The sequence below is a fragment of the Lactuca serriola genome, chromosome 9 (assembly GCF_051521515.1).
Source record: "Lactuca serriola cultivar US96UC23 chromosome 9, Lser_US96UC23_V15, whole genome shotgun sequence".
In the NCBI taxonomy this organism is placed as follows: Eukaryota; Viridiplantae; Streptophyta; class Magnoliopsida; order Asterales; family Asteraceae; genus Lactuca; species Lactuca serriola.
In genome coordinates, this window is record NC_136416.1 from 18,491,260 (window position 1) to 18,505,508 (window position 14,249).

General features: G+C 36.2%; 1 protein-coding gene across 1 annotated transcript; it reads left to right on the forward strand.

The window, feature by feature from the left end:
* The first annotated feature begins 9,809 nt into the window (after positions 1 to 9,809).
* Positions 9,810 to 12,291, forward strand: LOC145072241 (root phototropism protein 2-like). The gene is made up of 5 exons (XM_079018637.1): positions 9,810 to 9,961; positions 10,076 to 10,145; positions 10,240 to 10,617; positions 10,746 to 11,477; positions 11,605 to 12,291. The coding sequence occupies exons 1-5, from the start codon at positions 9,900 to 9,902 to the stop codon at positions 12,091 to 12,093; spliced, it is 1,731 nt and encodes a 576-aa protein (XP_078874763.1). The 5' UTR covers positions 9,810 to 9,899; the 3' UTR covers positions 12,094 to 12,291.
* Positions 12,292 to 14,249: the final 1,958 nt, after the last annotated feature.

Below are 14,249 nucleotides of genomic sequence, written 5' to 3' on the forward strand. Positions count from 1 at the left end.
TACCTTAATTAAACAAACTAGTTTAAGGTAGTTAGTACATTGGTAGTAACATATATATAATACTACAATACATCTTTATTTTCCCATTACATTCACATTATGATCTTCTCACATAAACGGTAATGTAAACTATATTTTGGTAATGATAGTCATACTTGGGAAAAACACTCACTTTTACAAAAGAACAAACATAAAGAACAGTCGGGTCTTCGTAGAATACTACTTTAGTAGAAAATATAGGATTTTCTAGGAAGTATACAAACATTTACATCAAACGCTTACAAACATGTACATAAAACACATATAAACATTTTCATCAAACTTCTACAAACAAAGACACTAAAATACTTATGAACTCACCGACTTAAATGCTGATGTAACATCCCAAAAATACAGGCCAAAAATTTCATTTTTAAATACGTCATTATAAAACCAACAGTGTAATAAAACATTTGTAATATCATGTCATGACAAAACTAAAGTAGAAATAATCAAACATGTTATCATAAAACAATATCAGAGTGTAATCCCAAAGATCTCATGTGCGGAAAACCATAGTGTGATGCGCTGCGATCAAGCCGACTCCTTTCCTTTAAACATGAAGTACCTGAAACCAAAACTGAAAACTGTAAGCACGAAGCTTAGTGAGTTCCCCCATCATACCACATACCACACAATCATATAACATACATATACTGTCAGGCCTATCTGGGTGCCCGACCTACCCCTTCGGTCCTCTCGACCGGATACTGTCTAGCATATCTGGGTGCTAGCCTCCCCTTCGGTCCTTTCGACTGGATACTGCCTAGCATACCTGGGTGTTGGGCTCCCCTTCGGTCCTCTCGACCGGATACTGCCTAGCATATCTGGGTGCTGGCCTCCCCTTCGGTATCTTTCAACCGGTAACCGGGGACTATTTCACCCCCTAACACTACCACATAAAAGCATAACATAAACACATAAGTCATATACTGCCTAGCATATCTGGGTGCTGGCCTACCCCTTCGGTCCTGTCGACCGGTAAGTGGGGACTATTTCACCCCTACTACTACCACATAATATCATATCACATATATCATAATCTGCCTAGCATAGTTGGGTACTAATCTACCCTTTCGGCCTTATCGACCGGTAACTGGGGACTATTTCACCCCCTACTACCACTATCACATAACATCATATCATGCTAGCACATACACATAACAGGTAGTAGCAAACATAGACAATTGTCACAAAGACAATCATCTAACAACAACTCCTACTGGTGGGCCGGCATTGTGGCCGTAGACCCACCTCTACTTGAAGGTAACTCACCTCACACTGCTGAAATCCCGTAGACACAATCCCACACTGCTGAAGTCCCGCAGACTCAACCCCAGCTGCTGGATGACAGATTTCCGATCTGTCAATATCAAAACATCACCCAATTAATAATTGGGTCCCAACACATAACCATAACACTTACTTTGGATAACTACATTACCCCAAGCTTGGCTTATTCAAGCCCAAGGCCCAATCCGTAGGCCCAAAGTCAACTAGGAATCAAAGCCCAACACATGGCCCAATTTTCCAAATTGGTCCTAGGCCTATACATGGTCTCATTCTAAGGCCCAACATCATATACTCATTAAGGCCCAAACCTTAGCCCATCTATGGCCCAATTTTCCAAATCGGGCCCAAGCCCCTTACATGGGCCTTACCCTAGGCCCATTAAATTACTCTAGACCATTTGCTTGATCTTGGATAGTCCATTTAATAATCCAATCATCAAGGCCCAATAAAAAGGCCCAACAATAAACCCAAGTGAAATTAGGGTTTCACATAAAATGATGATTAGGGTTAAGTTTCCTACTTAACCCATTAAGGACTTAATCCAATAAGTCCATTATCGCTTAGATTAATCTTTGCCAAAGTTTATTATTTAATATCTCAAGTTATTAAATAATTCTTGTGTGTGTGACCCGATTAATTCTTAAAGTTAGGGTTTCATTGGCATTAGGGTTTTCCAATCCAAATATTAGCCCATTTATCAATTTGTTGGTCTTTTATGTCAATTAGGGCTTTATTGGGCCTATTAAGCCCACTAAAATATTATTAAGCCTATTAGGGTTTTATTGGGTCCATTAGAGTCCATTAAGCTTCATTGGGCCCATTAGAGCTCCTTTGAGCCCATTAGGGTTTTAGTCCCTTGTCCAAACATTCAAACCAAAACACAACATCAACGAGGCATACCGCCACCCGACACGGCGGCCGGTGGCGGTAGGCGGCGGCAGCCACCACCTCACGGTGGTGGTTTGGTTCTTCTTCTTCTTCTTTTTTTCATTATTCTTACTTATTACACTTACAATGCTTTGAACCAAAATAAACACACACACACACACACAAAGCCACCCTAGTGGCGGCCGGCGGTGGCTGGTGGCGAAGATGACTTTTTCCGGCCAAATAAACTACCCACACAACATACCATACAACAGAAACAAACATCCATACACTTTCTTGCTTGCCACTGGATCTAGCCACCCTCCTGGTGGCGGTTGACGACGACGGAACCTCCGAGGAGGCGGCACATCACGGCTGAAGTTGGTAGCGATCGGAAATGGAGACTTCCAAAAATCATGGAGAAGAGAGAGAGAGTTTACAGCCGCTACACACACACAAAACATACATCACGTAGCCACTCCTCTCGGTGGCACACACATAGCCGGAATAAAATGGTCTGCCACTTGGGATGACGACGACACGAGACAACGAAGAAGAGGAAGGAGAATATGGTAGCAGCACACATGAAACTTCGCTTCCCGGTGGTCCTTGCTCTCGCCGGCAGCAAGAGCCTCAACGGTTGTCCTCAACTTGCGGCTCCCGACTTCATAGCCGACTGGAAGTAGATCGAAATGGAGGAGAAACGGGAGGAGGGGGATGATAACGGAGAGCGATGAATGTCTCGAAAGAAGGAACAACACAGCGGTAGCCTCGGTACCTGTCATCGGAGTCGCAAGGAGTTCGTCGGTGGTTCACGATGGTCTCACAGAGGTGGCGGCTGGACGAGGGGTGATAAGGTGGGGGTGGCGGCTGGTGCTTCATAGAAGGGTTAAGGTTTGCGTTTGCTTAAATATGGACGCTGCACAAGAAGGTGACGGGTTCACCCGTACTCCTTCAAACTTCTTTCCTAATTTACGAGTTCAGCCCCCATCTCTACCAAAACTTTTCAACTTTAATCCAATAGTTACCCTTTTAACCCCTGCCCATAAAACTTTTTACAAGTTAAATCCGAATTTTACCAACAAACCCTTACTCCATAAAATCTCTTCAATTTAAGCCCCAGAAATAACCATTTAGTCCCTGAATCCATAAATTTCTTTCATAATAGGTCCGGATTTACTAAACAACCCCTAACTTCTAAAATCTTTACAAAACTAATCCAGAATTTACAAAAACAGACCTTGTTTTCCAATTTCTTTTCATTTAAGGTCCAATGCTCAAACTTTAGCCATGTTAACATTTTAACCCCCAAATATCTAAAATTATAACGATTAGCTCCTCGAGATCAACATCTTGCTAAATAATTATCGATTTTAGGGCTACTATTCGCTCATTATTTTATTTATTGATTTAATAAATAAACGGGGCTTTACAGCTGATCTACGCTTTCAAAATAATTTGTATTCTCAGGTCACCAGTAGACAGGTACCGATGACCAGGTTTTGAGAAGACAGAGCACGTTCAAGACTCATCTTTTATTTTGATTCTTATTTTTGGTGTCTTTCAAACTATGCAGAACACACTTGTATTGAAATTATATTATTAATGCAATGGATGATGTTGTTGCTTGTTTTACAATTATACATTGTTATGATACTGTACATGACGTCCTCCGCCCCCGAACGTTTCCGTCGTTTTGGTTTGGGGGTGTGACACAAAGCTTAACGAGTCCCTCAAAATATCACATACGTCACAGTCGTAATTATACATATCAATAACGGTCTAATACCAACAACCTAATGGTTTGTTTGACTCACGGTGCCGCAACACTAGTCTTGTCATCAACCTAACAACGTATTTGGCTCACGTTGCTGCAACACCGGTCTTGTCATCAACCCAATGGCCTATTTGGCTCACGGTGCCACAACACAGATCTCGTCAACAAACCCCACGAAACATGAAAACATACATGAAAGCAAGCAAGACCCTACTAGTATAGCTAAGTAGATAATCATGTCATAGTATTACACATGCATCCAACACACAGATGATCCAACTATGACATAATTAATAGAGTGAGAAGACTCACCTAAGCCGATCCAAGACTAAAACTTAGTCAAATACTCAAAACACCAAAAAAATTGACCAAAAGTCAAACAAGTCAAAAAGTCAACGGTCAATGCGTCACGACCATACCTTGGTCGCGTTGCTACCACTAGGCGACAACACGATCGCGACATCAGATCCGTATTCATGGCATGACATCAACCTTATTTGGTCGCGTCACGATCATCGAGGGATATTACTTCTTTTATTAAGCACTTAATCCATCAAGATTAAGGTTCGAACCTTCCAGATCACTTAAAAATAATGACTTAATGGAAAAAAATTTCAACTTTATCCATTTGAATGCCTCAAACACACTCTTCTCTATCGTACGTATAAAATGAGACCTAAATACTACAAACCTCATGCATGGCTCAAAAGGCTTGATGACAATCACTTTTTTCCACCACGAAGGTTCCAGAGAACCATCAAAAACAACCTTTGAGCCTGGAGTTTTTCAAACTCCACATAAATATCCTTAATAGGACCAAAAAATGCTCAATATCCAAGATCTGCTAAGTAAAACACCTAAAGGCAGGAACTTGATGATTTACAAAGGTTAAGAAGGAGGCTAAAAGGTTGAATCTACTCTGGATCTAGCTTCCTGAGTACACAATCAACTTGCTTCTTCACCAAAGGTTACTGAAACACCAACAAGGCATAAGGAGGAAGGAGAGAGGTTGGGGTTTTAAAGTTGGAAGGTTTATGGAGGTGGGACTAATCAATGAGGCAAACCCTAAATATGATATTTGTTAAATAGAGCTCAAGTCCCAAGATCTAAGGTTTAGGTTGATTGCATCTTTACGTCGCGACCATTACCTTGGTCGCGCCACTACTTATGATTTGGCTCGTAGAACACACTCTACTACTCGCGTTGCAACAACGGTTTTTTCCTAAAACCCCTAAATCTTGAAATCCTCATATAGAGGGGGGGAGGGGGAGATAGAGACGGTAGCAGCATCAGAAGTGGCTGACTCAGAAAAATACCTGGAGAAAAAGAGGCCAGCCGATGAGATGGGCCATACGAGGAGGATACAAAAGGCTCGAATGCAGGGTCATCTGAGGAGGAGGAGGCAGAAGCAGATAAGGCTGTAGAAGAAGCCAAAGAAGGAGGTAGAAGGCACCTCCGACGACTATTAAAGAATGTTTTCGGAGTGGAGGACGGCGACTGCAGGTTATGGTCAACAATAGAGTTTTAACTTAGAGTTCGGATAACATGTTATTTTAAATAATTCTTTCATATCTCATAATGAGGATTTAACGTCATATAAATGAGAATACAAAATGGTCTTTTGGCCTAAGCTAAACCCCAATAGGTATTAGTCTAATCTTAATCACTAATAGATTCACATACCTCTAATAGAGCACTACATACTTCCTTCTCGAGCACCACAAACCTGCATCGTAGTTGTACCACAATGTACCCCGCCGTCCTCATCATTATCAAATCATAGTAGTGATAATGAGATAAAAAGAGAGATTGGAGTCAACTTTTAACATTTTATATGTATAAACAAAATTTATAAACATTAAAACCAATCTAAAAACTTATGGCATCTTCGTATCATGTATCTTATAAAGCAATCCAATTTTTTTTTCTATTAGTAACTAATCCAAATAGTATTATTATTATTATTATTATTATTTTGGTACCATATGCTATAACACAATAAAGTAGAAGATTTTGAAAACAAACAAATCCCTAACACCCCTAGCCCTTACATATATTCTTATCTTATTAGGATGTGTTGGTGCAACCCATTATGCACCAACCGAGCTAGAGCTAGGGTTTGCACCATGTGGAATAAAATTTATAGTATATACTTATGAATCGAATAATATGTGTAATGTACTATAAATACAATCAGTTTGTATTGCTTTTTCTTCTTTATAGATTCTCTTACCTCGTCACAAGTCACAACCATTAAATTGTTTTTTCTTCTTAATCCTAACATTTGGTAAACTAAATTTACAATACTGGAATCTATCGTTACATACAATTAAAATGCACTTACATATACATTTCAATTCTTTTTAAGAGTTTTTATTTCGCTTAACATTAAAATGTGTGTAGTGATCGAGTTGAAGACAAGATTCGACTAAGTAACTGAATGTCCGAATTCCACGACAAAAAGCGGTGTTGCTTCGGCCAGCTTTAACTGGGACCACACTCCCATTTGTGATAAGACGGGTCGCTTTATTGCATCCAAGTATACAAAAGAAATTGCAACCACACATTCGCTTAATCGCGTCTACTTATTAGCCCAATAGTTGGACCCATTAGCCATCATGGACCAGATTTGACAAATACGGCGCAATGCATACACCCCCACCACAATAATTCCATATATTTATTTATCGTAGTTTATAAACGGTGAAAATCATGGTTATAAAATTAATTAAAATTTTATAATAAAATTTATAATTATTTATCAATTATTTTAAATAAATACTTTTAAAATATTAATCAAGAGATATATCAAAATTTTAAAGTTATTATAACTTCAATTTTAACATATAATTAGAAAATATAAATTTGAATTTTGAAATGAGTTGTCTAAAATATATCTACATGACACATTGAATAATATTAATGAAGAGTTATATTATAATGACACTTAGTAAAAAGAGATTAAAACTATTTATTTATTAGAATAAGGATTTCTCTCATCAACCAATTACCAATTCTATAACTCATTATAAAATATTCACCACCTAACTTATATTACATATGTTTTTATCAACTTCTATATAAATGTATATATATTTTTTTCTAGAAAAAGAGACTAATGTCTTGCTTGATATATGGTTCAATCGACAAGAGCTTTGATTATTAATAATGAAACCACTTAAAATATTCATAAAAAAATCTAATCTCAGCAATCGACTGTAATAACTATTAATAGATGAAGAGAAGACAATATAAATAAAAAGACATTTTTAATTTATGTCTACGTGTTTATGGGGTCACGAGAATGCATTCCAAGTAAGAATTATGACGTTTTCATATAGAGATAAGACATTCATATATCGAATAGATTTCTTTTTTCTTCGTAATTTTAATGAAATATATGTAACTTTATGTTAGTTTCGAAATTCGTTTGAATTTATATATATATTTTTTATTTTTTTGACACTAAGTATCACAATTGATCAAAAAGATATGGTGAGAAGGTTTATACTATATGCAACTTAGGTTGTGTTTGGCACGCCATAACTAACTGATAAACTAGCTTATTTTTCGATCTTTTTTATATTGTCGTGTTTGGTAAGCCAAAAAGTAGCTTATAAGCTAGCTTTTTGAAAAGCTATTTAGACTAGCTTTTTAGGAGTTTTTTTAAAAATTTCCAAATACACCCCTTAATTAATTATAGAAACACATACTCTTACATATCCTTTTATGTAATTTTATATATTTCATCTAGTTTTTCAGCTACTTTTACCAAACGTCATTTTTTTATCAGCTAGCTTTTCAGCTATCAGCTAGCTTTTTATTTAACAGCTAGCTTTTCAGCTAACTTCTAGCTTTTCAACTAGTACGCCAAACATAGCCTTAATGTTAAGGCCTATGTTTTTATTTTTGGAAATTTGAAGGTATATACTTTGACACATGAGAGGTAAATCACATAACAATATCGATCCATGGAATAATCCCAGACTTAAAAATCAGGCCCTGTAATAGAATATTACTCCCAACTCACATCACGGAAACTACTGTTAAAATAAAATTAGGAAATAGTTTTCAATTTTGTTCTGGAAATTGTTTAATAAACTAAAAAAAGAGTTTGAGAAGTTTCTTAGCACCTAATGAATTGTTGAAGGGTTGCATAGTGCTTACTTACAGTTCAAGGGCAAACATGGAAATATCGACGGTGAATATAAAATGTTTGTTGAAATAGAAAATGTAATTTTTTATCATTTTTCACTCACGGATTGACCGAGAGTAGTAGATTTGATTTTGTAGCAACTACCCTTTTAAAGTTGTGAGCCTAATAATGGAAGTGTGCCTTGAAGTGTGCCCAACGGAAGATGATCTAATCACATGTGTGATGTGTCATTGTTTTTTCGTTTGAATCGGGCTTTTAACTCATCGGCACATTGTTGCAACCATGTCTTTAATTGGGTGGATGGAGTTATCAAATTGTTCATGTATCCATCATAACCTAATGTCCTAATTCGTGTTGGCATTTGGTTGTTTTACTTTATACTGCGACTTGCAATGAGTGTTTGAGTATGTAAAAGAAAAAAGGATAACAACGTATAAATATACCATTCTTTTTGTATTGTATGGTTAATTGGTGTATTTAATAAAGTTAAAAAAAATCTATGGAAAACAATGAAGAAGGCTCAGTATCATGATTTTCTTTAAAGGCTTTTGAAAAACTAATATATTGTGGATGCCTTAGGATGTATAATCCCGATTTTCTTTCCTAAAAAAGATTTGTTGCTGGATGAAATTGCAGTGATTATAAAATATTATCTTGGAATGAGATTAGATATGGTAGCTGGGGGACAATAATCCACGTGTATTAACTATCATTTGCAATAACCGGATACCCTAGTGGGCCAAACAGTAGAATAATCCTATGTGAAAAAGAAAACTATGAACCAAACTTGGAGGTGGCTCTGCCACAAAATTTTGAGGTGGAGGGAAACTCCGACCACCACCACATGGCGTTGGCGTAGTCATTGATGCTAGACATTATGTTTGACCAAAAGGTCTCCCTCCTGACTCCTAGTCGGCACCTGCATATATCAACAAAATGTCTATTGTATTATTAATGTACAAGTTACAAATTTTAAAAAATTAAGATTACAAATTTTAAAAAATTAAGATTACAAATTTTAATCGATTGTGTTACAATGTCTTCCATAATTCATTCTTTAAACTAGAAAACTAAAGACCTTGTCTAAATAATGCCTAACAACTTATACTACAGTCCATTACCAAACGGTTAAAAAGTCATGTCTTACTACAAATCAAGAAAGACATCTCATTATTTTCATCAATAATCGAAATTGAGTTTGATGTTTTGCTTATGGTTTTGTTCTATTTTGGATAATGGGTTGGTCGATATGTCTTTTTTTAGGTTTGTTAAAAGGATGAGTTTTATTATGTCGTCATTTGATACTACAATTAAAAATTTAGAAGTCACTGATTCGGCCATATAGCTTATAATATACCTCTTAACGGGTCTAGTAAGAAGTTGTGTCTAATTCAATGAGACATTAATTCAATCAATCGGACTCAATCAAAAACTATAATAATAATAATAATAAAAAATAATAATAAAAAAAAATCATCTCTTAAGACTTGGTAAAAATGCAAAAGGTTTTACAACTTGAGTAGATAACCTAATCTAATAGTTTTAATTGTATTTAGTAAGATATCCAATATATCTAAAAAACTGACCATGATGTAATATTTTCTTCCTAATGAGTAATGTCCAAACAAAAGCCTATTAAAAGTGAATTAAAAAAGGCAACATATACGACTAGTCGTCTACTCGATCTATTACTGACGTCCTTATATAACCCATACCACTCAATATCATCATCACCTTATCCTAGCTCCCATATCTAAATTTGAAACCATGGCTGCTTATGCCAAGAACACCAACAGGGTTACGCTTGCAATGGAGAGAACTGGACAATGGTAATCATCCACAACTCAACTTACACATCATCCTTAAACAGTGTTGTTAATTGTTCTTTGTCTAAGATTTTCGAAAAACTCAATGTTGTTTTCTTTGATCTGTTTTTTAATCAGGGTTTTCTCTCAAGATATCCCAACTGATATTCTTATACAAGTTGGTGAAGCAAAGTTTCCTCTTCACAAGGTATGATAAATCGATAATGGAAGAAATTTTGGAAATGAATTTTGTCAATTAGTCAGTACTGATTATTTGATCTAATCGTGTATTGTTATGACAGTTCATGTTAGTAGCAAAGAGCAATTACATAAGAAGATTAATACTAGAATCAAAAGAACCTGATTTGGCAAAGCTAGACCTCTCGAGTATCCCTGGAGGAGCTGAGATCTTTGAGAAGGCAGCAAAGTTTTGCTATGGTGTCAATTTCGAAATTACTGTACATAACGTAGCAGCTCTCCGCTGTGCTGCAGAGTATCTCGACATGACAGATCAGTACTGTGACGGCAACCTTGCCGGCCGGACGGACGATTTCCTTCTTCAGGTAGCCCTAACGAGCCTCTCCGGCGCCGTCGTCGTCTTAAAATCATGTGAAGATCTTCTTCCCATTGCTGAACAGATCAACATTGTCCAACGATGTGTTGAAGTGGCTAGTGCTAAGGTAACTTAATTGCAATCAACGTGTTTCTGTATCTTCATCATTTTGAAAAATTCTGACAATTAGGAACTGGTTTCTAAATCGATCAGTAGATCGTGACCAATATAACTGAATGAATAATCCATTTGCAGGCGTGTAACGAAGCAAATTTTCCGAGCCGTTCGCCGCCGAATTGGTGGACAGAAGAGCTATCAATCGTCCACATACACTTCTTCGAGAAAATAATCGCTTCGATGAAATCACGAGGCGCAAAAGCACTCACAATTGCTAGCGCTATCATAACCTACACCGAGAGAGCGTTACCGGGCCTCGTCCGCGACCACTCCGGTAACACCATAAAATCTTCGATCTCCATCGACTCCGCCTCCAGAAACAAACAAAGAGAGCTCCTAGAGTCAGTCGTCGCTCTACTCCCCGTTGAAAATCAACGAGCGTCTTTTCCGATTAACTTCCTTTGTTGCCTCCTCCGAACGGCGATCTTCCTCGAAAACGATGATGTTTGCAAGAAGCAACTGGAGAAACGGATATCAGCGATGTTAGAGCATGTCACCATCGATGATCTGCTTGTGCTGTCATACACTTTCGACGGAGAGAGATTGTTTGATTTGGAGAGCGTACGGAGGATCATTTCTGGATTCGTGGAGAAGGAGAAGAGTGTGTCGGTGTTCAACGGCGGTGATTTCAGAGAAGTCTCGTCGACGGCGATGCTTAGGGTTGCAAAGACCATTGATGCGTACCTCGGTGAAATCGCGATGGTTACTGAGTTGACCATTTCAAAATTCAACGGAATTGCCAATTTGGTGCCAAAAAATTCACGAAAATTTGATGATGATCTATACCGCGCAATTGATATATACCTCAAGGTATTCTTACTATTAAATTTTTTTTCAAAATACAGAAATTATATAAAATATTTATATTTAGAAATGAAATATAAAAGTTGATCTTTTTGGCTATGCCAATTAGTAATTATTCAACATTTACATTCAGGCTCATCCAACTTTAGACGAAATTGAACGTGAGAAAGTTTGTAGCGCAATGGACCCACTAAAACTCTCCTACGAAGCACGAGTACACGCTTCACAAAATAAAAGATTACCCGTACAAATAGTTTTGCACGCGCTTTATTTTGATCAACTACAGATACGAAGTGGTACTGATGAGAAGAAGACACCCGATGCTTTAAGCATGAGATCTCAAGTACAAGCAGACGTTTCATTGGCTAAAGAAAATGAAGCATTGAGATCCGAATTATCGCAAATGAAGGCTTATATAACTGATATACAACACAAGAATCAAGTGGGATCGACGTCTTCTAGAATTGGTAATGCAAAGAAGCATAAATTCTTCTCGTCGATGTCTAAGACATTGGGGAAGTTGAATCCGTTCAAAAACGGTTCAAAGGACACTTCTCATATTGATGATGTCAACGACATTGACCTTACAAAGCCTAGGAGGAGACGGTTTTCCATCTCCTAGACTTGAAAACCTTTTCCAATACTGAAGAATTAGATTAACTGGTGTGAAGTGTGATTTTTTTCCTTTCATTTATTTTTTATGTTGTATGTATACAAGAGCGAGTCCCCCAAGTGTGTATGTAGAAAATCAAAGATTTCTTTCGTCCTGAATGTTGGTTCTAAGAATCGTACCAAATTATATATTTGTTTATTTTATGTAGTGCAAATGTTTTATGAAAACAAAATGAAAAATAGATATGTGTATATGTTGGATTATAAAAAAAAACAAATATTAAAATAATTCAATTCAAATGTTGGTTCTAAGAATCGTATCAAATTATGTTTTGGTTTATTTTATGCAATGCAAATGTTTTATGAAAACAATATCATATGCATTGAATGAAGAAATATGTATATATGTTTGATTTTAGAAAGCATGTTTTAAAATAAGCCAATTCAAATTTCAAAATTTTGTAGAATCATAGCAGAAGTTCCAAATTGTTTAAGAAACATAATATCGAGTTGTTTAAAACAAAGTATGAGAAACTGATTTATTTAACATCAAAACAATGCTAAGATAAAATTCAAATACTAAATTCCCAAGTCTTCCTTCAAATTCCTAACTGCAAGTCGATACTCGGCACCCATGTCATGAGTTCTAGTACATTAGACTAAAATGTCTAGTGAGAAACATAGATTACGTTTCATATATAAAATAAATTGAATTCAAATAATCAAAACACGTAGATTTCAATAAATATATGTAATATGCATGATAATTCTCAAAATTCGCAATTTTATAGTTTTTAATCTCCTTGTGTGCAACATTGATTACATTACGTGCGCATTCGTCGAATGTCTATATACCCATATTCAGTGATGAATGCAGGATTTAAACTCACGGGTGTCCAAATTGAATGAGGTGGAAAAAAAAATTTGATCGAAAACGTTTGTTATTGGATCGGTTTTTCAATTTAAAATCTAATTAAGCCAAAAAAAAATAACTATAACTTAGTTCATACTTCTAAAAAGGAGTTTATTGTTCATTATTTCAATTTGGTTTTCCATTATAACGAGAAAAATAACTTGTTTCATTTTTTTCTAAAAAAACTTTAATAGTATACCTAAAATATACTCATCGTCACAAACTCAAAATCATTAAGCAATAGAGTAAATTACACGAATGGTTCTTATGGTTTGGGGTAATTTGCACGTTTAATCCCTAACTTATTTTTTTAACTCGGAAGGTCCCTACTGTTTGTTTTTGTTACGCATTTGGTCCTTATTATTTGTTTTTGTTACACGTTTGGTCCCTATCTTACCTAAAAAGACTATTATTTAAATAGGAAAAAATGGTGGGATAGGTAAGGTAGGTGAAGGAGGTGGGATTGGGGGTGTGTTAATTTAAATAAATCAAAAAATCAAGGGCAAAATAGTGTTTTTAGGTAAGTCAGGGACTAAGCGAGTAACAAAAACAAATAGTAGGGACCTTACGAGTTAAAAAATAAGTTAGGGACCAAACACGCAAATTACCCTAAACCATAGGAACTATTCATGTAATTTACTGTGAGCAATATTAATATATAACATTACCAAATTTATAAACAAGGAACACCATAACAATTAACATTATTTTGAATTCATTAAGTGTAGTTATAAATATAATTATAAATCTATAATTTGAGTAAATCAAAATATTTAGAAAAAAAATGAAAACTAAAAGAATGAGGACGTATATATTGGCGATAATACCATGTACTATTAACCTAGTAACGCTCATCTGAAACAAAAGTGATTCTAGTAAAGTATATAGGCTTTGATTTGTACTTAATGGCAATAAGATTATAGGTGGTTTAGCACACAATGCAATAGACTAAATATTAAACAAAGAGAAAGAGAGAAACCTCGAAATAACGGAGACGAGTGTAATGGAGAAGGCACCGGCCGGTCAACGGTCGACGGAAAGAGACAGTAGATGGCGAAGATAGGTCGCTAAAGGGGATCTGACCATGTTGGGAAGAACTGAGATCCCATAATTTTTGAAGATGGAGATGGGTAGAACCGTGACCACGTCGGAAGCATCAAAAGAGTTGGCGGCGGCAGAAAAAATTTCAAGACGACGACAACCCGATGATTTTTTTATTTTTTAAGGGTTTTGCGTTTCCACCGTTTTCTTAC

Bases quoted from the DNA above. Each gene is read 5' to 3' on its own strand.
- LOC145072241 (XM_079018637.1), top strand. From the start codon at position 9,900: ATGGCTGCTTATGCCAAGAACACCAACAGGGTTACGCTTGCAATGGAG. The intron at 10,618-10,745 runs GTAACTTAATTG...ATCCATTTGCAG, and splicing joins TTGAAGTGGCTAGTGCTAAG to GCGTGTAACGAAGCAAATTT. The intron at 11,478-11,604 runs GTATTCTTACTA...ATTTACATTCAG, and splicing joins CAATTGATATATACCTCAAG to GCTCATCCAACTTTAGACGA.